We start from the raw sequence: 25,773 nt of genomic DNA, 5'->3' as shown, positions 1-25,773 counted from the left end.
CCATTGCCTGACACTTGCACACACACACACACACACACACACACACACACACCACAGAAACATATCAGATTTATTTACTTTGAATAACAAGGTAAATTTACAAGTCTTCAGAGAGGGGTGGCATACAAATCTACTAAATAATAATAATAATAATAATAATAATAATTATTATTATTATTATTATTACAAACAAACCAAGGAGCCACCCACACACATTTAATGTTCAGAAGCAATTGTGCCAAGAGAACAAGATCACTGGTAAACCAGGCTGTCACCAGAAATCCATTGTATCCGTAAGGTACCTGGGATGGACCACCAAAATGGATCTGGCCTTGCATAGGCCGTCCAAAGCAGGCTGCAGCACTACCAAACCATCAAGCCACACCGTGCCAAGGATAGGAAGCTTTGCTTGCTTTCCTACGCAGTAATTTCCCCGGCTGAGCAAAGATGCTGGAGAGGAGCACAAGCCCCTTGCCACTTTGTCTGAAAGGGAAGAAGCCAGGCTCTGCTCACCCCTCCTGAAATGGAGCACATCATCTCCATGCCAGGAGAAGCCTTCCTCCCAAGTCATTTTTCTAGAAAGCAGAATTCTGGGCTGGCTCCTGGTTCTACAGCCATGACAGCTAGTATTTGGGCACCAGCAAAGAAAGCCTTCCGTTCCTTTCATTCTAGGTTAAGCTGAAAGAAAAGAGCCCACAAGGGACCACATAATGCTATACTACATTTGCCAAATGACCTCACCTAATGGTCTCATCTACTTTTAGTATTAAAAGGAACAGGAACAAACCCTGATCACTCAGACCATGCTATTCATGTGTTCACACAGTGCTTGGAAGCTTTGAATTTTGGATGAGAATTTTGTGGGCGTGGCTTAATTTGTAGAAGTTGCTTGTCGGTCATATAACTGGGTGGGAGCGGCTTTGTGGTCATGTGACTGGGGTGGGGTGGCTGGGTGGTCATGTGACTGAGTCAGGGTGGCCAACTTGACATCACTAACATCAAGGGTTAGTTAGGGTTAGGGTGTCTGGCCTCTCCTCACCTCAATGAGATACAATTTCCCTATCTATTTACTATTACTGAGCATGCAAACTATGTTATTTAATCCTATGTATATATGCCATATGTAGACTTACATATTACATACAGGCACACAAAAATATACATTATCTACTATGTGTACTGTATGTGCATGTACACGCACACACACACACCTCTTCTGAAACTATACATTTTCAATCTCACTTATTGCATTTGGAAAAAACATACCCAGAGTTCACGCTCTGCCACACATTTAACTCTGACTTCTGTACATTAAAACATTCCACATGCCTTCAGATTTACTTCCCTAGTTTGCACATCACTATTAGAGCCAGGAGATGTCATGGATTGAATAAAATGTGGTGAAACTCACTTAACAACGCTCAATTGGGCTCAATTGTGGTCATAAGTTAAGGACTATCTCTGCCTTCCTCTGCATGGCAGCCTTGTCCTAGTAAACTCCTTCTTCTTTCTGGCAATTGTTCTCTCTGTTAGAGGCACCAAAATAATCCAGACAGTGTAAGCTTTCCTGCTGCAGCAGGGGGTTGGACTAGATGACCTCCTAGATGTCTTCCAGCCCTAAATTGCTGTGTTGTTTCAAAGTGTCTTCTGAAACGATGTCTAGAACCACAGTTTGTGGTGCTTCCTTCCTCTTCTCTCTCTCTCTGTTTTCTTCCTTTTCCCCCTCCTCTTTCTTTCTTTCTTTCTTTCTTCCTCTATTTCTTTTTTCTCTTTTTTGTCTCTCTTTCCCTTCATTCCTTTCTTTCCTCTTTGATGATTTCTTACTGAATCTGTGATGGTTGTCCAGCTCCAGAATCTCCAACTACTTTCAGCAATTTTTGCCAATGTTTTTATTAAGACCTAAAGAAGGGAAAAAGGTACAGAGATGTTATCCAGCTGCTCAAAAATATAATAAAGAAATCAAAATGGTCCCATTTTATAAATCAAACAAGATCTATTGATCTAAAGAAAATAATTTTAATAAAAATAAGTCACCCTGAATAAGAAGTGCAAGGTTAGAAACCGTACTGTTAAAAAACCCCAAAGAATTGAGACTTCCGGTGGCACCGCTGTCGCTGCTGGTAGCCTCCTCTGGGACTGCCAACCCTCGAGATAGTGTAGTCGCTAGAACAGCGAAAATCGGCTGTCTAGCGGCTTGAAAACTTCACCCCCTGTGAGAAGAGGGTGAAGAGAGCAGCTGGGCAAGGGTAGAGCCCCTTTCGACCCCCCAGAGAATTTTCCGGGGAGGTAAGAGGGAAGCTCCCTATTGTGCCTGGTGAAAGCTCCGCTTCCGAGGTGTTTCTGCTGAAGCAAAGCAGACCGAAGCGACACGACCATCCCTGCAAGATTGTAACAACTAAAGCTTTTGGAAGAATACATCGTTGCAGGCAGAGTGAATTGCGAGGAAAAAGGAAAGAAAATAGCAAGTATCGTCTTTCTTTTTTTTTTACTCTATTGAAACTCCCTGCTGTGCTCCCTGCTGTGCTCCCTGCTGTGAAAATGGCGCTGTGCTAGGCAGAAATGAAAGTGAAAAGTGAAAAGTGAAAGTTTGAGCGAGAGTGATTGTTAGTGATTGCAAATTCGAGCCGGCACAAAAACTTTCCCTGCTTAAATTAAATGGACTTCCCTTGTAAACTTAACAATTAGTCTTCTGGAAAGGGGGAAAAGAGAAGGAAAGAAAGAGTGGGGACAAAGTATTTAAGATAGAATATAAAGAAGAAAGGACAGTCAATTTGATTTGGATATGGCTTCTAAACAACAGCTCAAAGCACCATTCCTAGACCCACCAGCCACAACTATACAGGAGTTGCACCAGGCAATACAAATGGGTTTTAAAAAACAATCTGAAGAGTTAGAAGAAAAAATTCAGAAAATGGAGGAGAAATGGGAGGAAAAAGTAGATGGTGTGACAGAAACAATACAACATCAACATGAGGCGATGAGGGAGGATATTGTGTTAGCATTCCAAGGGATACTGTTACAAATACAAGAAATTGAACAAGTTAATTTACAGCTGGAAAATAAAATGGAGGAGGTACAAGAGAAGATAGAAAAATCAGATGCTGAATGTGTAATGATGCAATATAGATCTATGGAAGGGGCTATCAGAATAAGAGGTCTGAGAGAAAATGAAGGAGAAGATTTAAGACAAATTTTTGCAGACGCCCTGGAGAAATTTCTAGATGAAAAAGATGTTGACTGGGCTTGGAATATTGATAAAATTTACCGTGTGAATTCATGGATTGCTAAACAAAGGAAATTACCAAGAGATGTTGTTATATATTTTGTTACAAGAGGTATTAGAAACAGAATTATACAACATTCATTTCAAAATAAACTTCAAGTCCTAGGGCAAGAAGTTGTTGTATTAAAAGAAATCCCTCCCCAGATGTTAAAAACAAGGAAGGACTATTCTTTTCTGGTCACTGAGCTAAAAATGCGGCAAGTACAATATAGATGGGATGTCCCATATGGATTAACAGTCACATACAAGGGAGAAAGACATCGTCTTAATACAGTGGGGAAAGCAAGAGACTTTTATGAAAAAATTCTAAAGGCACGTCAGGAACAAGCAATAGCATCAACGAAGGAGCAGGCACAAGAAGGAGCGATGGCTATACAAGAAGGCTCAATACAACCACCAGAAGAGAGGATAGTTATGGGTAAAACCCAGAAACAACTAAAATTACAAGACCAGAGGCAAACACGTGCAGCAGTAAGGCGTAGAGCGCAAGAGACCAAGATACCTCTGATGACATATGCTCAAGTGGTGGATGGATCGAAAGCAGTGGGAGGAGCCAGATATAAAACGACTCCAGCGGACTTGGAGGCAGTGCTCCAGAGGCTTTCGGGTGCCAAAGATGGCAATTAAATTTTTGACATGGAATGTTAATGGTTTGAATTCACCGCAAAAAAGAAGAAAAGTATTTCACCATCTGAAACAATTTAAAAATGATATAATATGTTTGCAAGAGACTCATATAAAATCTGAAGACCAAAAGTTTTTACAGAACGCAAAACTAGGGACACCATATATTGCATCGGCTCCGGAAAAAAAGAATGGAATTGTTGTATATGTAAGACCTGATCTTAAAGTTAAAGTGATTGAAGCTGATAATCTGGGCAGATATATAATAATTGACTTAACAATAGAGACAAGGAATTTTATGGTAGTTGGAATATACGCACCTAACCAACAGCAAGGAAAATTTTATGAGTTATTACATAAAAAATTAATAAACTTGGATCGTAAATCATATATAGTGATGGGAGATTGGAATGGAGTAATTGATGTTAAAATAGACAAGAAGGGCCCTTCTAAGAATATTCAAAATAAGGCTAAGCTCCCTAAATCTTTTTTTGATATGATGGACGATATAGAATTAAGAGATTTATGGAGAGAAAGGAATGATAAAGAACAAGATTTTACTTTTTTTTCGGATAGGCATCACTCATTCTCAAGAATTGACTTTATACTAATAACAAATGATTTTTGTTCTAGGGTTAAGAAGATAAAGATTTGTCCAAGAACGCTGTCAGACCATAGCCCAGTATGGATGGAGTTGGAAACGGGAGAGAAACCTAGGAGAACGTGGCGATTAAATGAAAATTTATTTAGATATGAGGGGAATGTTTCGGAATGTAAAAAGCTGATGAAGGAATTTTTTATCTTAAATATGCAAAAGGAAACAACGATAGATATGGTCTGGGACGCAAGTAAAGCTTTCATGAGGGGGGTATTAATTAACCAGAATAATGTTTATAGACGGAAACAGAATAAAAAAAAAGAGGAATTGGAAAAAGAAATTAAAAAGAAAGAACAAGAACTGATATATAACCCAGAGGATAAGAAAATTAGAGAAATAATTACATTATTAAGATCACAATTTAATATGTTGGTCTCAGACCAAGTAGCTACTAATTTGCAATATGCAAAACATAATAATTTTTGCAATGCAAATAAACCTGGGAGATGGTTAACATATATGTTAAGGAAAAAGCAAAAAATGAGAACAATAGATAAGGTATTATATAAAGGTAAAGAGGTATCTCAACAGGATTTGATTAAAAAGGCTTTTATAGATTTTTATAAAGATTTGTACACAAAAGACAAAATACAAGGTACTGACATAGATAGATATTTAGACAAGGAGTGCATTCTTAAAATCCCCGAAGCACAAAAAGAGAAATTGAACTTATATATAACTAAAGAAGAGATTTTATTAGCAATTAAACAGTTAAAAATAGGTAAGGCTCCAGGCACGGATGGTTTGACAGCAGTGTATTATAAGAGCCTTCAGGATGAGATAGTAGAACCACTTAAAGAATTATTTAATAAAATACAAGAAGGAAATGGGATCCCTCCATCATGGAAAACATCTTTTATTTCATTAATTCCAAAAGAAGATCAAGATCACACTCAGCCTAAGAATTATAGACCTATATCACTGCTTAATATAGATTATAAAATCTTTACAAAAATTTTAGCTAACAGACTGATGCCAATTATGCAACAGATAATACATAAAGATCAAACAGGTTTTATACAAGGTAGACAGATGAGAGAGAATGTTAGACAAATTGTGAATATATTGGAGTATCTTAGGAGAGATATTCAGACTCCGGCGGTGCTAATGTTTTTAGATGCTGAGAAAGCGTTCGATAGATTGAATTGGCAATTTTTGGAAAAGATACTTCAAAAGATGCAAATGGGAGAATATTTTACTCAGTCTATTAAAGCAATATATAAAGAACAAACTGCACGGATAATAATTAATGGGAATTTAACAGAATCTTTTCAAATTGGTAAAGGTACAAGGCAGGGTTGCCCATTATCACCGCTATTGTTTATATTAACTTTGGAAATGCTGTTAAATAAAATACGTAAAGTAGAGGAAATAAGGGGGGTTAAAGTTAAACACTATGATTATAGAGTGCGTGCATTTGCAGATGATGTGGTGGTAACATTAACACAGCCTCTACAATCTACTAAGGTATTAATGGAAATTATCAAGGAGTATGGAAAAGTATCTGGTTTTAAAGTCAATGTGGGGAAAACCAAGATGATAACAATAAATATGACAGGGAATCAAAAAGAAGGTTTGGTAAAGGCAACTGGGTGTGAGATCGTGAAGAAAGTAAAATACCTGGGGGTTTATATTTCAGTAGACAATGGAAAATTATATAAGTATAACTACGAAACTTTATGGTCCAAGATACAGATAGAGATGGATAAATGGAAAAAATTGCAATTATCATTGTTGGGGAGGATAGCGGTAATCAAAATGAATGTTTTACCCAAATTTTTGTTTTTGTATCAAATGATTCCAATACTTAAAAATGAGTCAAAATTGTTGGAATGGCAGAGAGGAATTAATAAATATGTTTGGCAAGGGAAAAAACCAAGGGTAAAAATGAAAATAATGCAGGATACGAGAGAAAGAGGTGGCCTAAAATTGCCTAATTTGAAATTGTATTATGATGCAACAGTTTTGGTAGCTATAAGTGACTGGGTAAACTTAACTAATGAAATGATATTGAATATAGAAGGGTATGAATTGTTATATGGCTGGCATGCTTATTTGGTTTATAATCAAAAGGTGGACAGGACTTTCAAGAGCCATGTACTAAGGAATGCTCTGTTGCGTGTCTGGAGAAAATATCAAGGGATAATGGATTATAAAGTACCTATATGGGTGGTGCCCAGACACGCAATAGAGAATACTAGTTTTGAACAAAGGCATGATGTTGTAACATATAAGGAATTATTGAAATTATAGAAATTTTTCACATATTGCCAATATAACATAATACTAATTTCAAATTTTAAAATGTCAAGTACTTCTACCCATACCAAAACAATCAAGAAGCAGACTTCTGTTGTATCTTCACCCCAAAGCTCACCCCATCCGTCCCCCGCACAACCAGTCTTATCAGCAAGTATGTTTACTAAGGAAAAGGACAGAGAGAAATCACAACAGCCTTCCCTGGCTTCAATCCAAGAAACACTAACTGCATTAAATGATTTTATGCTCCAATCTCAACGAGATGCGACTCAACAGAGAGATGAAATAAAAGCTGAGATGGCTGAAATGAAAGTAGACACAGGGGAGATGAAGGACCAGATGAAGGAGATTAAGCAAGCCTTGCAAGACAGTGAAGAAAGAGTGAAAGCAGCTGAGGAAAAGGCAGACAAAATGGAGAAAAGAATTGATCATCTAGAGGATAGAGCCGCTTCACGTTACAGAGGATATGATGAATCAATCACACATCTGGAAATGCAACGCGCGTCATATGGACTACGATTTCAAAACATAATAGAAGAAAAAGATGAAGATTTAAAGGCCATTATGGCTGACATTATTGGGAAAATCCTCCAGATGGACCCACTTGAAATCCAAAAAGAAATCGATGAAGTCTTTCGAATCTCTAACAGCTACATACGCCGTTTTAATCTTCCACGTGAGATTCACATTAAATTTGTAAGAAAAACTTTAAGAGATGATATATTGCACTGGTCAAGAGCTGGTCAATTACAACACAAAGGCAAGGACATAAAAATATTAAAACAAATTCCAAGACGTGTTCGAGAGACTAGAAGAGACTACCATTTCTTGACCAAACTTTTGATCAAAGAAAACATAACGTTTCGCTGGCTTATTCCACAAGGACTATCATTGACATGGAAATCAACAAGATATAAGTTGGAGAACTTGGATCAAGCAAGAGACTTTTATGAAAATAGTGGAATAAGCGAAATGGAACAACTAACAAAAGAACTGGAAGCAATGCAGGCGGAAGCCATGGGGGCATTCACACAAGTGGAGGAGCAGGACCAAGGGGCTAGAAGAAAGCAACCTCAGCGGGAAACCAAGAAATACTATAAATGACTGCATTGAGAGATCTAAAAATCTTCTCTGTAAATGTTAATGGACTTAATGAACCAAAGAAAAGAAAACAAATGTTTTCCAAAATCAAGAACCAAAAGGCTCAAATTGTGATTCTTCAAGAAGTACATATAAAAAAAAGCAATCGGAATTTATTGTTAAATAAAAAAATTGGAAATATGTATGCTGCATTAGCAGACCAAAGGAAAAGAGGAGTGGCAATGTATGTGGAGAGTTCTATAAATTCCAAACAATTATTCAGTGATAATGAAGGTAGAATTTTGATTGTCCAGGTTGATATTGAACCTAAACCCTTAGTTATTGTTTCTATATATGCCCCAAATGATGATCAAAGTATGTTTTATGAAAAGTTACATCAAAAAATTATAGAGTTAAATTTGGAAAATATGTTGATTATTGGAGATTTTAATGCTATAACAAATAGACAATTAGACCATTCGGGAGGGAAGAAAAGTAGTAAAAAGAAAAAAAAGAATCTACTACCCTCCACTTTTCAAAAAATGAAAGCAGAATTACTATTGAATGATATATGGAGGGAGAGACATCCACATAGAAGGCAATATACTTTTTATTCTAACCCCCACAAAATTTGGACTAGAATAGATATGGTGTGGGCACCCAAAATAACAGCAGAATACATACAAGAGGTGGAAATAGATGTCAACACTTGGGCGGATCACAACCCAGTCATAGTTTATATGAGAAATATCAAAAAACACTACAATTGGCAAATGAATAGAAACATTTTAAAAGAGAAAGAATATAAAGAATGGATTGAAAAGGAATTAAAAATATTTTTTGAAATTAATAAAAATACAGACACCACTCCTCAAAACTTATGGGATGCAACTAAAGCATACATAAGAGGATTAACAATATCATATACAGCAAAATATAATAAAGAAAAGAAAAGAAAATATGAACAATTAATAGATGAATTAAAACAATTAGAATTTTTATCACAACAAAATATGAAAAATAAAGAATTGGGGAAAAAAATAAATTTAATTAAACATAAAATTAGACTGCAAGACCAAAATCAGATATTGGAAAAAATAAAAAGAGCTAAGCAACAATACTTTGAACATGCTAATAAGCCAGGTAGATGGTTAGCATATAAATTAAGAAAACAGAGACAATCTAAATTAATTAGACAATTAGAAGATAACGATGGAATAAAAAAATATGACTCAGAGGGAAAAGCAAACATAGTTCAAAAATTCTTTAAAGAACTGTATAAAGATGACAATATTGAAGAAGACGTAGTATTTAAATATTTAGAGAATTCAGAGTTACCACAAATAACAGAAGAGCAACAAGAGAAGATGGACAGTCCTATAACAATGGAAGAACTCCTTACAATTATTAAGAAGCAGAAAAACAACAAAGCCACAGGGCCAGATGCAATTCCAGCAGAGTGGTATAAAATAGAAAATGAAATATTAAGAAATAATATGTTGCAAATTTTTAATGAATGTAGAGTAGAGGGTAAAATTCCTAAATCTTGGTTGGAATCATTGATAACTCTAATTCATAAACCAGACACAGCAAAAGAAAAAATTAAAAATTATAGACCAATATCTCTATTGAATGTAGATTATAAAATATTTATAGCAATATATGCAGAGAGGTTGAAAACCGTAATAAATAGTAAAATCCATCCAGATCAAAACGGTTTTCTCCCAGGCAGACAAATTAAAAACAATTTAAGAACAATTATTAACGTATTAGAGTACTATGAGCAATATCCAGACAAAACATTATCTTTAATGTTCCTTGATGCCCAAAAAGCTTTTGACAACGTGAATTGGACATTTATAAAGATGCAATTAAATAAAATGAGATTTGGCCCCAAATTCGTTAATTTAATAGATGCTATATATTCAGAACAAACAACAAAAATTATATTAAATAATGAGCAGTTGGAAGCGTTTAAAATAAATAAAGGAGTTCGCCAAGGATGCCCTATTTCACCTCTTCTCTTTATCATGACTTTAGAAACACTTTTAATAAAAATAAGAGCAGACTCAAAGATAAAAGGTTTAACAGTTGGAAAAGAGACATACAAAGTCCAGGCTTTTGCAGATGATCTGACCTTTATAATGGAAGACCCGATAGTTACAGCACCGAGATTAATCCAGACAATAGAACAATATGGTAAGGTAGCAGGTCTGAAAATAAACAAAAATAAAACAAAATTTATAACTAAAAACATGAACAAAGTACAAGAAAGCAATTTAGAATGTATTACCGGAATACAAATAGTTAAAAAAGTAAAGTATCTGGGAATATGGCTAACAGCCAAAACAATAACACTTAAGAATGATAATTATATAAAATTAATTAATGAAATTAAAAAGGATTTGGAAATATGGAATAATCTAAAAATATCTTTTCTGGGAAGAATTGCCACAATCAAGATGAATATTTTACCTAAGGTATTATTTTTATTTCAAGTGATCCCAATAAATCCAGGGGCAAACTTTTTTAAAACCTTAACAAATGTGGTTAAAAAATTTTTATGGCAAGGGAAAAAGGCAAGAATTAAGATAAATATGCTAGAAGATATAAAAGAGAGGGGGGGTTTTGCCCTCCCCAACTGGAAATTATACTACCAGGCAGCCGCCTTAACATGGATTAAAAATTGGATAACTTTAGAGGATACGAGAACATTAAAATTAGAAGGACATGATCTTATGCTTGGCTGGCATGCATTTGTTTGGTATGATAAAGATAAAAACCATTCTTATTTTAAAAGACACACACTGAGAAAATATTTATTTGACGTATGGAAAGATATAAAGAAAAACCACTTCTTAACAATCCCAGACTGGGTTACCCCACTGGACGCAATAATACACCCAAATTCTATTAAGGACACAAGAAAAATAAGATATAAAGACTTGTTAGACAATCAAATGAAATTAAAAACTAGAATGAAATTACAAGATGAAGGGATACAAATTGATTGGTGGCATTATGCACAAATTAGATCTAGATACCAGAAAGATAGTATACTTTACATATTTAATAAAAGCAAAAATTTGTTAAGCGATTTAATTACTAAAAATCAAAACAGGGTAATTGGGAAAATATATAAATATCTGATTACCCACAAGAATATTGAGTTAACATTAAAAGATAGTATGATACAGTGGTGTAGAAATATAGGAAAAGAAATAGATTTAGATACATGGGAGAAAGTTTGGATGTGTAATTGGAGGATGACAAAGTCAGTTTCTTTGAAAGAGAACCAAATTAAAATGTTTTATAGATGGCATCTCCCACCAAGTAGAATAGCAAAAATGTTCCCAAAAACATCACCTTTATGTTGGAAATGCAAGAAAGAAATAGGATCCTACTACCACCAATGGTGGACATGCAATAAAGCCAAAATATACTGGAAAATGATAGAGAAAATGACAAAAGAGATTACGAAGCAGAAAATAGATTTCACCCCGGAGTTTTGTTTATTAGGTATTACTAACCAAAATTATAAAAAAGAAATTTTGTATTTAATTATACACATTTTTACAGCGGCAAGGATCATTTACGCGCAGAACTGGAAAGGGGAAGATATCCCCAAAGAGGAGGAAGTTACTGCAAAAATATTAGACTGCGCGGAAATGGACATGATGACAAGACGCTTGAAAGACCAAGAAGAAACTAAATTCTATGAAACATGGAACAACGTTTATGAATGGATAGATAAGAAAAATAAAATAAAAATAGTAGATCAACAATAAGTATAGATATTTTTGTTTAAAACATTCTCTTTTTTATTGAGATTAATAATAGAGTTAGTCTATACACATAGAATAGAATTTTTAAGATTGTTCGACTTGAAATTAGTTAGAAATTTGTTTTTATGATATAAAAACTTTTTTTTATTAGATATTTTTTGTATTAGTAGCATTGAATTACGTATTTAATCATGTATTCCTTTTTCTGTATCTGCATTTATACTTTTGAGAAAAGCAGGGATGATACATCCCTACATTTTATGTTGAATGTTTGTAAGTCTGTTTGTCTTTTTAAAGAAAATTAATAAAAATATTTGAAAAAAAAAAAAAAAAAAAGGAATTATTGAAATTAACTGATGGAGTATTACAATTAAAATCTTTGAATGATCTAAAAGAAGAAGGATTAGTGCAAACATGGTTTCAATATGCTCAGTTGAAGGATAGATGGCAAAAGGATCAAAGACTTGGTATGGAACAACAGGAAGGACAATTAATAAAACAAATTAAGGACCAAGGTCCAAAGCACATAAAAAGAATATATAATATACTTATAGAAAAAGACTCCGAAACAGAATTAATTAAGGACTGTATGATAAAATGGTCACAGAATTTTGAGGAAACCATCACATTAGATACATGGGAAGTAATATGGGTAAGAAATGTTAAATTCACACAAGCTCAAAATTTGAGAGAAAACTTTTATAAACTGTTTTATAGATGGCACTTGGATCCTAAGAAGTTGGCTAGTATGTATCCTGATATACAGCCTAAATGCTGGCGATGTGATTGTATGGACGCTACTTACTTTCATGTGTGGTGGACATGTGTAAAAGTAAAAGCATTTTGGATAAAAATATGGTGGATTATGCAAAATGTTCTTAAGAAAAAATTGAAGTTTACACCACAGTTGTTCTTATTAGGTATTACCACAGACTGTACAAGTATAGAGATTAAATTGATATTGAATCTAATAACAGCAGCGAGACTCTTGATTGCCCAATATTGGAAGAAGGAAGAGTTACCCACAATTCAAGAATGGACAATAAAGGTCATGAACTTAGCAGAGATGGCGAAGATATCGGCCTACATGAAAGATCACTCGAATGAAAAATACATATTGGACTGGAAAAAATGGATTGATTATATTCAAATTAAATATCATTCTAAAAAATTTCAAATAGCATATGAATAGTTTAGGATTTTTATTAGTATAATGAGCCTAAATGGATTGGGGTGTGAAGGTAGTAGAGTCAGGGAGGATAATAGATAATATAGAATTTAAGTACGTACGACTTTGATTTTAAGGGAATTGATAATTTGATTTCACTCTGGGAAGTTCGAGGGGGGGGGAGGTTGGGGGGGTAGGGCGAAGGGGAGGGAAAGAGATTAATATAACTGTTTTGGGGGGAAACTTTTATATATGCTTTTTTCCTTTCTTTTTATGACTTATTTTATGTTTCTTATATAATTATGAGGGGTTTGTAAAATGAGAAACAATGTAAAGTTACCTACCATTTTTTTTTCAGTTTGTATAATTGTGATAAAAACTAATAAAACTTCTAAAATAGAAAAAAAATATTGAAATACAAGGAACTTAGGCAGAGTCTGATAATTGCTAGCGAGCATTTTGATGTCATAATATTTGTTTAATATTTGTATAAAAAAAAAAGATTAAAAAAAAAAACCCAACAAAAAATAAAAAAAAAAACCCCAAAGAATTAGTGGGGATAATCACAATTGCTCACTTTACAAAAGTATAACTGACACCAAAGTTATTTTATGCACCATTATTTTAAAGGTTCACTGGTATCTTTATTCCTCAAACCTCAGAAAGTTTAAAATAAATCAGTAATTGCTTTCACTTTTAACCATTTGCAATTCTGAAAAATTGGTATCTATCTATCTATCTATCTATCTATCTATCTATCTATCTATCTATCTATCTATCTATCTATGACATTGGGGGATCATGGGAATCCAGAGCAGCTTTCAAAACAGTGTAGGGTCACTAGGCTTATGAGAAAGTGCCTACAGTTTCACTAGATTCAAGACTGATGTTCTGTTAACCTGCTTTCTATTCTCACAGCAGTCAACTTAATTAAATATTGAAGAAACAAAACTGTCAGATGATGCATCTGTCACCCAGGCCTTTAGTCACCAACCTTTTACAACAACAGAAAATATTTATAGGACTCTCCTCTTCTAATCTGTATCTTCCAGAGTTTGGCAGGTCTTTGCACTGGGCTATGAATGAATGAAGTTCTGTCTCTGGAAAGCCTTCACGCTGGTAATGCTAAAAAAAAAAAAGTTGTTATGTAGTACAACTCCAGTGGATATTATATGGCTATGAAAAACACAATTTTTAAAGAGGGGTGAGGAAAAATAGGAAAGGTCAGGTTTCTCTTGGTGAGTTAGAAGCCATTAAATGAGTAGAAAAGTGAGGTTCTTGAACCCTATTTCTCATCCACCTTCCCCCAAGTTTCCACATGAGATTGGGAGATTAGGGTGGACTTGTAATCTGCATTTTATTGGTCTTGAAACCCTGGTAGAAATGACAGGGGAACACAACTTTGAGCCTCAGGATTCCAGGCAGACTCTAGTAGCCTTGGAGGAAATATTCAGATGTCTTCCAAATGATGCTGCCAAATTATACTTTTTCATATGAGACAAGAGGAAAATTCTGAAATCAAAGAGCAAAGCCATCTTCTCTGGACCCTTGTGATTTACATGGATACATCCATTCAGTTTTATTGCCCAGGAATGGTAAGAAAGTGATGTGGTTCTGCCATCTTCCAGGATGGGTTTTCAACCTCCCACAGCACTAGATTTTTTTCAACTTGCGATATGAAAGCTAACCAGAGCCAAATCTGCTTTGTCAAATCGTACGTTAGCTACCTAAGGATGCGGACGGCTGTTAAGGCAGTAATAAAATAATAGAGAGGGAGCAAGGCCTTTGAAATATGGTGCTGGAGAAGACTTCTGCGAGTCCCTTGGACTGAAAGGGGATTAAATCGGTCAGTCCTAGATATCAACCCTGACTGCCCTTTAAAAGGCCAGATGCTGCAGATAAAACTCAAATACTTTAGCCACCTAATGAGAAGGAAGGACTCACTGGAGAAGAACCTAATGCTGGGAGAGATTGAGGGCAAAGGAATAAGGGGATGATAGAGAATGAGGTGGCTGGATGGAGTCACTGAAGCAGACAGCGTGAGATTTAATGGACTTCAGGGGATGGTAGAGGACAGGAAGGCCTGAAGGAATATTGTCCATGGGGTCACGATAAATTAGACACAACTTTGCATCAAAACCAACAAAAATCATAGGAATTGTGTTGAATTAAATATCCTTGTAATTCAATATAAACATAACATTAACTTAAAATATTGTCTTGCTCCTAGGTTCTTCTCATGTCAGTATTGCAAGAAGAGTGCTTGAGGGCTTTTCATATTTTTTTTGTCTTTAGGGCCTACAGAGGACATTAGGAAGTTGGAGCACCCAAACTATCTTCTGAAGAGATTCCCTCATATTATAGGCAATGGGAAGGGAAAAACAACTGTTATCATAGTACATGTCCTCTTGCCCAAGGGAAATTAAGCATAGTAGTTCAGATTAGAGTTGGAAAATTAAGCAATAGATTATAGCCTTAAACTTCAGTCTTGGTTGTTCTAAAGAACTTGCTCAGTTCTTTAGAACCAGATAAACCATGCTAACAAAAAAAAATTAAATACAAAAAACTTATCACTCAGCTATGGAATAAATCGAACAGATGGCCTGTGATTTGGATACATTATGCGCAGGCCAAGTCCACCCCAGTTCCGCAAAGGGGGGAAACATCGCAATACCTTATATGACGGTAACATGACTCTGTGAGTTTGACATAGACTGAATAAATGATGACACTGCATCATGATGTCATCATGCAAATGGCCCTTTTTTGCTTACTTGCAGTAAATATGAACTTATCAGAGCTCTGTGTCATTTGTATGACGATGTCATGATGTTATGCTGAATTCTTGCAAAGGTGTAGAATATCTCTGTTTGCACAAGAGACTAATGAAATGAACAAAATCATTTGATATTCAGAAAACTATTTCAGAACTTTTGGAAATTCACATTTCAAAAATTAAACGTAACATCCTATAGTGTTGTTTATGTACCTTCACTGTTTCATACGTGTCTGTAATTAAGGCAATGAAGAGACTCAGGACCATGTAGATAAAGAGGCTAATGAAGGAGTAGAGGTAGATCCGGCTGAACAGCCACACCAGGTATCTTTTCTGTTGCATTTTTGCAAAAGTAGCAAACATGTCATCTCCATTTATCAAAGAGAAAAGACATTCAGAAACCATATTCAAGGCATGGAACTAGAAGAGAACAAATATTCAGGAACAAACAGACAAAAGAAAAGAAAATTATTTCCATTTTTTGCTCAAGTTGTTTAAAAAATACTGGTCAAATACAGTAAACTGCAAATAAATGTTACATGTTTTACTCAATACCAGCCCATGAAAATCTCTGGATATTACAATATTTTATTAATGTGCATCAGTGCCTCAGATAATGCAGAATATATACCTATACGTGACAACTCCATATTCTGGTGATCATGTATAGTTACATAACTAAAGTGATAAACTGGCCTCTCAGATATCTTGGCAGCGTGCTCATTTTGTTAACATTTGCGCAAGACCCTTCAGATACAAAACTAGATGACAAACATCCAACTCACAGTACCTTAGCATGATATGGGCCCAGCACAATCCAGCCACAGAAACAATAACCCAGATAGATCATAACCGCACAGGAGCAAAATCGAATGACATCGGGCAATGCTGCACGGAGAGTTAAAATAAGCAGCTGAAAAACAAGGCCCAAGAAAAACCCAGAGATGCTCATTAGACTTTCCAAAGACATTCAGCATTGCCAGTTAATAACAGAAAAGAATACCAAGAGCATGAGTGTTCCAGAAGATCCTTACATTATATTTCTTAAAGAAGCTGAGGTAGCGGATCACTCCAAGCCACACAAGCATGGTGGAAGTTCCTAACAGGATACTGCAGACGTCATAGTTTGTCAGACTCTATATGAAGATTAAGATGATGTTCAATAAATTACACTAACGGAATTTTAGGGGGGTGCCCATAAAAAAAGGACCTTTTATATTCATTTTAACTCTTGGGGATACCATATTTTCTTTTCTTTTGACACTGAGATGGGAGACATAAAGTTCTGCTACGTAGATTAGGAGACCGTTGTTGGGAGGTGAGTAAACCTTATTCCATTAAACAGAAATGGGCTAAAAATGTCAGGGCTGTTTCCTGGTGGACAAAGAGCACAAATGCATTGCACAGCAAATTAATAGACTTTTGATGATATGCACAGATACTGCTCATTTCTAATTTCTAATGATATTACCATGGATAGGTAAAATATACAGCTAGAAAAATGCCTTCTCTGGAGCAGCAGTTTTCTCAATGTGACCATTTTCCCCAGTTGAAGACTCAAGTGAACTATAAAAATAACAAAATTCAGGTTGGTCAATAAGATTTCAATTGGGACTTCCAAAACTGGAACACAGGCCATCTAATCAGCATTCAAGTCACTTACCTTAGCTTGTATCTCCATCTTTAATGTAGAACCAACTATGGTAAGAAGGTCACTAACGATGATCATGATATACCATCCATTGACAAATTCCACTAGATCAGAGAAAGATACTTCTTTCTTATAGTGATGTTGGAAAAAGTCACAAATTCCTAGGATACGTGAGAGGGCAAGAAAAGAGAAATTGCTATTTAAAACCTGCAATTAAATTTATTAAGAGATACTGACAAACATAAGCTTACCCTTTGTAGATAAATTCCTTTAATTACAGATCGTGTGCAGAGAATCAGTGATGCAAGACATGTCAGTATGACAAAACCATCAAAGATCATCATATAATGGGTATTCTTCTGTACTGGGAAAAAAAGATTGATTTACTTGTCTATGCATAATAGTCAACCTGATACACTCATAGAACACATACTCATTTGTTTCTGAGGGGAAATTTTCTTCGTGAAATTGCCTTGAGAGAGTGCTAATAATGGAGAAGAGGCCTCCATCTTACTTAATTTTTCAATACAGGGAGAGGTGGATAATTAAAGGATTCAAAGCCATCAAAAAGAATGAATGCTTCACACTTTTGGTAGTCTAAAGAGGACCCCTCCTCCCTCAAGTTATATAGTTATTTGCACTTGGGGCAAATTTCCCATTGTGGGGAATTCCCTTCTAATATACTGTAAATCAGAAGTGAAATTCAGCAGGTTCTGACAGATTCTGGAGAACCAGTAGTGGAAATTTTGACTAATAAGGAGAACCGGCAAATACCATCTCTGGCTGGCCCCAGAGTGGGGTGGGAATGAAGATTTTGCAGTATCCTTCCTTGCCACGCCCACCAAACCTCACCCACCAAACTGGTAGGGAAAAATTTTGAATTTCGCCAGTAATGTAAATATTAACCATATAGAAAGAGACTTTTTTAAGGACTATAGGTGAAATGATGTAACACACATATTCAAATTGCGTGCTCAGTTGACAAACATACTTTTAAAAATATAGTTACTACAGATCATAGCAAATACTATATTTAACATCATGCATCACTAGGCCTTCAATAAAACCTAATAAGCACTAAATAAGTAATAACAAAAGTATGTTTTTTAAGCTTACTTGATCCAGAAACATGCCAGTCTTTACATTCCTTGATGGCAATATCATTGTCTAGGCTTATTTTAATTCTTCCACTATGAGCTTTGTTATCAAAGAGTATCTGTAGATATTGTGGAGATAGAAAAGATGCTATTATTCTTATTTCTAAACACTCGTTAGTTCAGATAGAATCTGAATAGTTTATACCTAATGCTTGGTAATAAAATCAAAATCTATATCTATCTATCTACCTACCTTCCATCCATCCATCTATTTATCTATCTACTATTCGTCTCAAAAAAGCCATAAAGTCTTATAGTTAGCTTGAAGTATAACTTTGAAGCAGTGATGGCATATAAAAAGCATATTTTGTAGAAAACAGAAAATGCTTGGAGTTAGTTTAGTTCTGTCAGTGTACCATTCTCCCCCAAATCTAAGCACTTTAAAAATAAGGTGGAGAAATAGAATAAAGGAAGACTATATCTGAATAATCCTCGAACAAAACTTAACAAGAGAACATGACCCAATGTCCTCATCTTTTTAATATTGTTTCAGAAATATTGCTATTCTTATCACTATTTGGGTTTTATTGCACTTTTCCATCTGAGGAGTATTCAAGTTGATCGCCAGCCACAGTCAACCAAAAATAAATAGAAACAAATTTTAAAATGTACAATTACAATATAGTTACACGCATAATAAAAGTATTAATATTATTGTTAATATTATTGTCAAAAAGCTAATACTATACAGAATTATGTTTTGAACTTAACTAAAAGAAGAGTAGGTGAGTTACCGCGAGAATTAATGTGAATTGTAGCACACACACACACACACACACACACACACACACAAAGAATAGCTGATTTACCAAATGGGTATTTGCAGTTGTGGGCAGGCAAATCTCTGATACCAATAAATCATTGGTGCCTGCCTCTTGATTAGCTTCAGCGTTATCATTTCACTTTATTCTCTACTTCTAAGTTGCTAATGTATATACTGCAATACAGTAGTCCCTCGCTATACCGGCCTTCACCTATTGTGGCTTCACTTCATCGCGGGTTTCTGAGGAAGGCGATCGGCAGATTTAAACAGCCAACCAAACTCGATCGGCAGGTTTTTTTAAAAAAATATATATCTAAAATTGTAAATACTGTATTTAAATACTGTATCTAAAATAAATACTGTGTGGGAAGGGTTTATAAACACTTAAAACAATGAAAACTTACCAAACAATTACCATATCAATACTTAAATAAGTACTATCAGTCGATAAATTCCCCATCGCGGATTTCACCTATCACGGCCAGGTCCGGAACGTAACACCAGCGATAGGTGAGGGACTACTGTAGTCCACTTTAAGAAAAAGCTAACACAATCTAGGCCCATTTCTCCCATCCCAAACCTGCCCTTCAGAAAATGACTAATTACAAGTCTTCATCAGTTCAATTTTTTTTACTTGCTTCCTAGTTTATCTGTACATAAACAACCAAGCTCAGAAAGTTCCAAGGACTCCACCTCTGTACTTACTGTTAGTGTGAAATCATAGCAGTCTGGGAGTTCATGTTGTCGAACGGTCTGGAGATTAATGGCCTTCAGTTTGAACGTGAGTGCCAGAGTTACAAGTCTAGAACAGAGACCGGAGCTTTATTTCACCATTACCAAAAATATTCAAGAATGCCAGCAACTTTTATTTCTCCTCACCTCTGGAAGTCCAAAGTAAAATTGAAAGGAGTCTTCCTCAGTGTCCCATTTTCCAGAGGTAGTATTGGCTCCACATAAAGACACTCTGTGGGAAGACAGATGCTTTACGGCATATAGAAAATACTCAATATTTAATAAGATGAGGAAGTCAGACAATCAGTAATAAGGAAATTAAATCCAATCTGGTCACTAGTAGTCTTATCTAAATAATGCGAGATGTAAAATCTTTCTTCATACTTGCAAGAAAAAAGCAGCTATGTTTTTTCATTAATTTAATGCATATATTTACTGAACTTCTGCCTTATGGGAATTCTTATTTGATAAAGAATCCCTGAAAATATCTGCTTGTTAAAAATAAACCCAAAAAGGAAATTTTATACTTGATCCACAGATCAGTACCCTAATACCCTAATTTCTATGGTTACAGGCCCTTCTACTTATGACTGTAGAATGATGTTTCAATGCAGTTATGAATTACTTCCATCTGAATAAAATGAAGAAACAGTAATTCAGAAAGTTCTTGTAGTGTAATTATTTGTATATGTTACACATTGGTTCGTGTAATTGCATACATATATCAAGAAAAGACCCTCAATCTTTCAACAGTCCTTTAATATCTTTCATACCCAAGAGGTTTAAGCTAAGATATCCTTACAGAATTCAGCTTTTGGTATTGTTTGGAAATGTTGTGCACATATGTTTACTATATTAGTTCGCTAAGAGATTATTATTTATGTCACTATTTCCAAACTCCAAAAATAAGTCACAATGCTTCTGAATTCTCATAACAGACACTACCAATAATTCTATATGTTCAGTAATCAATGTTCATGTTGAACAGTTAAGACTGTCCACTCAAATTTATTCACAAAGTTTCAGAGGCCAGTAGAGTCAGCCAATATATTTCGGTATTTGCCTAAAGCACATAAACATGAATGGCTCAGGCAGGTAAGCTAACTTGATTTGTAAGTGCATTGTAAGGTGACATTTTCTTCAATACCTCAGGGCAAAAGTAAGAGCGCAAAATAATCCACACAGCAAACATTTATGTCATCCAACAGGTTACTAATGCTTTCCATCACATGTCTACAGTCTGAGGGCACTGCCTCACTTTTCCTAATAGTAAAGTTCACCATGAACCTGAATCACCAATTAGTGTTGGTGATGTTTGCAATGTTGAGTTGGCAAGACACTTTTGTGGATGAGGGACATCAATTGCTTCAATTTTGATTATACTATAGTATCTTCCAAGTAGATGCACCCTTAACTCTGTTCAATAATTACCAGTATGAAGAATCTGCTTCAGATACAATAAAGTCAACACACTGGGCTATGAGTCAGCCATTTTTATCAGCAGGGTATCAGGCTACTTGGAAACTAAACCACGTACACCCTAAAGGTGCTTTTTCAAGAGGCACCTGGACTTTCTGGTTTTTCTTTCAAGATGTTCTGTTTCTCATCCATGAAGCTTCTTCAGCTCAGAGTTGAAGAAGCTTATTGGATGAGAAACAAAACATCTTCAAAGAAAAACCAGAAAGTCCAGTTACTTCTTGAAAAAGCACCTTCAGGACAACCATAACCTGGATGACTGAGAATCTCCATAGATATAAACAATGTACATCTACTGTATATGGAATATATTAGGTCTGACGGAAGCTGACATCATTTGAGTGAAATGGGGCAAGGAATTAAATGAAGCACCACTACTGCAGTTTTCATGACTTAAACAAGACTCTAATGAACAAGTAGTCCTCACTTACTAATCACAGTTACTAAGTGATATAGTCATAAAGTGAAACATCCCATGACAGTTCCACTGCAGTCATTAACCAAATCACCTCAGGTTGTTAAGCAAAATGGCATGTGACTTTTGTGACTTCCTGCCATTTTCCACAATGATTCTGCTTGTTGGAAACAAGCTGAGAAGGTGACAATGGATGTTGCAATAGCTGCAAGTTCAGGGATTGGTCTTAAATATACCTTTTCACTGTTGTCGTAACTCTGAACTGTTACTGAATGAAGCAATTGCTAAGTGAGGACTATCTGCAGTAGTTGAATTTCTTCCTGTACAAATAAAACATCTGAAGTGTCTACCCATTATATTGTAATGATACTGGAAATTACTATGTGTTTGCTTTTAAACACTATGACTTTGCTCAAGTTGTCTTTCTTTCTGACCTCCGCCCACCCCACTCTCATTCTCCTTTCTCTCTCACACACAGAAACAATCTATCTGATTTGAGTAGTTCAGTATATCACCAGTTTCAATTTCTGGGTCAATATCGAAAGTGTCATTTCCAGGGCTGATAATTCCTCTCTTGTAGAAGTACTGACATATGGCCATGGGCGTCTCTTCTGATCCTTTCTTTTCGTAGGCGTGATTTCCAACCGAATTAGCACGCAGCTGTAAGAACTAAGCGACAAGGTACAACCAGTTAATGGAGCTGCCCGATAATTAAAACTGAACTAATTGGAGACGCAAGAGAATGTCTGCGATGGAACATACTGCTTTTCAGATTTATTGATCTCATGAATAGAATTACAAAGACTAAGCTTCAAATAAAACTCGGTGAAATGGATTCAGTCATAGAAAACCTCATTTTTATGGGCCAATTGCCTGTGTTACCTTTATCTCATGAGGTTACTATGGAATTAAAAGGTCTGCATCTCTTGCCTCATTAGAGCCAATGCAAGCTCTATGGTATAGGAAACCAATGTGATTTTCCTTCCATTCATATCTGTTTACATATACTGACTTGGCTTTTTCAAGCTTAGTTTAGGTTCAGTGTACAATATTTTATAAAATACTAGCTGAAAACCCAGCGCTACACGGGTATTTATAGACCTCAAAGCATTTGTCTGACAGGGAGCCATTGAGAAAGGTCTTTTGCCCCCTACTCCCATGCCTATCACCCCTGCCCTCCCCTTCCCATGTGATCTTTCCGCTCTTTCTACAATCTTGGCACTTTGCCCCAAATCCACCAGGGGGCGTCATCTGCCTCTAACAAGGAGTCATTGAGAGGGGCCTTTCTTCCCCCTACTCCCATGCCCATCACCCCTGCCCTGTCCCTCCCCCCTCCAACGCACTCCTCTTTCCCACCCTTTCTACAATCATGGCACTTTGGGCCACCTTCTGTCAAGAGAAGGGAATATCAAGTGCTTTCCCATTGGCCCAGGGGAGGGCAAATGTCATGGCTGGCTTTCTAGAGGAAGCTGTGACAGAAGTGAATCATAGACAATGTCCACTCTAGGACGCTGCACTCGCTCTCATTAATGGCCCAGATGTTTCAGAGTTATGCTGGAACACACACACACACTAAGGGGTACTAGGGTGTCTTACTCCCACAGTATTTGTTTCCAGAGGGTAAATCATCTGTGTACCAAGCTTGTTTAAAATTGCTTGAGTCATTCCAGACTTATGCTGGAACATACAGCCGATAGATAGATAGATAGATAGATAGATGGATGGATGGATGGATGGATGGATGGATGGATGGATGGATGGATGGATGGATAGATAGATAGATAGATAGATAGATAGATAGATAGATAGATAGATAGATAGATAGATAAATAAATATTACCTGGTTTATTGCAAAAGAGATCTGGTCATAGACCTCTGTTTGCGTGTACACTGCATAGGTGTCATCCATGCTGTCCATATAGCCTTTCAGGAATAGATGCTTAAAGGATACCGTGTTTTCTTCTTTAAATGTAACCACCATTTGATTGCTTAAACCAAAAACTACAAGCTGAAAATATCAATAGAAAGGGAATTCTTCAGCTAAAATACTCAAAAAGTCCATTCTGACCACAAGTACATTAAATTTTTTAATTGATGGAGCATTCGTAGCTACCGTATCTTTCAGAGTATAAGACACACTGGAGTATAAGACGCACCTTAGTTTCGGGGGAGTAAAATAGAGGGGGGGAATCTACCTATCAGGTATTCATCTGGTTAGTGTTCTTAGTCAGTTCAGCTCGAACACATTATTTTATCCTCTGGTTAGGGCTGAAAAAGCCTTTTTCAGAGGGGGTAGGAATGAAAGCAAGCCTGCAAAGACTTAGGGCTGGAAAAAACCTTCTTCGGAGGGCATAGGAAGCAGAGAAGATTGTCAGCACCTTGCTAGGGCTGGGGGAAAAAACTTTGAAAAAGTAACATTCAAAGTATAAGTCACACCCAAATGTTCAGCCTCTTTTAGGGAGGAAAAGGGTGCCTCTTATCTGTATACAGTATTCCGAAAAATACAGTAGTTCTACCACCATTCCCTACTCATTCTCTTGGTAGTTTCATTTTACCCTGAGAGTGTGAAAGGTAAATAAATCAGGAATTGAACATATAGGAAAAAAGAGCTGGGTACCATCCCTCCGATTTACAACTTTTATTTTCATTCAGTGGTCAAAGACTCCTCCTATATTTATGTAACTATGTTACACTTATAATTTAGCCCAGTTCAATATCATGACTCTTTTATTCTTTTTGATCTTGGATCTGTTTTGCTAATAAAAACATAATATAATATTAGTATAGTTCATATTGGACATTTTCATACTATATTCTGTACACACAGATTTCCTTATAGTTGGTGAACAATGAGCATTTAATTAGTAGAAGGCTGAAGAGTGACATATATAATAATGAAATGAAACTGCAACTATAATCTTGATATTGTTCATTGTCTCCACTTGACTAATAGCCTATTCTGTTCATTACCCCAATCCAGCATCCATCAAATATTGGGACTAAAAGTTCTATAATTCCTAAACGAGATAGCTATGTTAGCTGGCACTTATGAAAGTTCTTTTGCAACGCAGATGGAGAACATATGATGAAGATACATATATTATTAAATTTGTCAATACTAAATACTTGACAAAAATATTTTCTTCCAAAATATTCAGTGTGTAAGAACACAGGTCATTTCAATACTTACAGATGGTCCTTGATTTAGAATCACAATTATGACCAACATTTCTGTTTCTAACCAAGGCAATTATTACATGAGTTGTACCTGATTTTATTTTTAAAAATGGGGGGGGGGCGCATGGTTTTTAAATGAATCACTGCAGTAATTGATTGAATTATGCGGTTGCTAAATAAATCCAGCTTTCCCTATTGACTTTGCTTGTTGGAAGCCAACTGGGAAGATTGCAAATGCAGGTCACATGTTTCTAGGATGCTGCAACCATCATTAGTATATGCTGGCTGTCAAGCGCCCAAATTCTAATCACACGACCATGCCCTTGTAACTTTAGACAGTTGCTAAACAAATGGTTATAAGTCGAGGACTGCCTGTATTAAGGTCTGAAAGTTTCAAATACCAACCGTACAGATGGTTCTAAAAGTACAAGTCTCTAAAGAAGCAGTAAATCAGAGGTTGTCACTCAACTGGTTATAATTTCTTGAATTTATATAGCAGTAGCTAAAAATGTGTAAGTAATAATTGTACTGCAGCTGTGTATCTCACCTGGATAGTGACCATAGCTATTTTCAGAATTTGTATGCCCAGCTTCCACGGTTTCCTTCCTCGGGCCCAGAATTTTTCACAGGGATTCATAAAGAAAAATTTAAGTTTTCTTCTTAACTGATCTTCCAGAAGCTGGCACATTGATGCATGATGTTTTACGCTGTATAAATGTTCATCATCCTGAGTACTGCAGCTGCCTACAAGCACTTCAGGATTTTCCAT

The 25,773-nt window shown here is 35.8% G+C and overlaps 1 protein-coding gene across 1 annotated transcript; it reads right to left on the bottom strand.

The window, feature by feature from the left end:
• Positions 1 to 1,757: 1,757 nt before the first annotated feature.
• Positions 1,758 to 25,773, bottom strand: LOC139164322 (mucolipin-3-like). The gene is made up of 13 exons (XM_070746309.1): positions 25,552 to 25,773; positions 23,668 to 23,835; positions 22,343 to 22,496; positions 20,084 to 20,168; positions 19,910 to 20,006; positions 18,401 to 18,500; positions 17,532 to 17,648; positions 17,297 to 17,445; positions 16,668 to 16,769; positions 16,424 to 16,546; positions 15,847 to 16,053; positions 13,852 to 13,982; positions 1,758 to 1,899 (listed from the first exon to the last, which is right to left on the bottom strand). Exons 1-13 carry the CDS (start codon positions 25,771 to 25,773, stop codon positions 1,893 to 1,895), a joined length of 1,662 nt encoding a protein of 553 aa, XP_070602410.1. The 3' UTR covers positions 1,758 to 1,892.

Source organism: Erythrolamprus reginae, chromosome 3 (genome assembly GCF_031021105.1).
Source record: "Erythrolamprus reginae isolate rEryReg1 chromosome 3, rEryReg1.hap1, whole genome shotgun sequence".
In the NCBI taxonomy this organism is placed as follows: Eukaryota; Metazoa; Chordata; class Lepidosauria; order Squamata; family Dipsadidae; genus Erythrolamprus; species Erythrolamprus reginae.
Note: the sequence above shows the minus strand (reverse complement) of the source record. Positions and strands in the feature narration are given on the sequence as shown.

Excerpts from the sequence above, each read along its gene's own strand:
- LOC139164322 (XM_070746309.1), bottom strand. The coding sequence starts at position 25,773 with ATGGAAAATCCTGAAGTGCTTGTAGGCAGCTGCAGTACTCAGGATGAT. Across the intron at positions 17,446-17,531 it reads AATTTATCTACAAAGGGTAA|GAATTTGTGACTTTTTCCAA; the intron begins GCTTATGTTTGT and ends CACGTATCCTAG. Across the intron at positions 16,547-16,667 it reads GCTTCTTTAAGAAATATAAT|CTGCTTATTTTAACTCTCCG; the intron begins GTAAGGATCTTC and ends CTTGTTTTTCAG.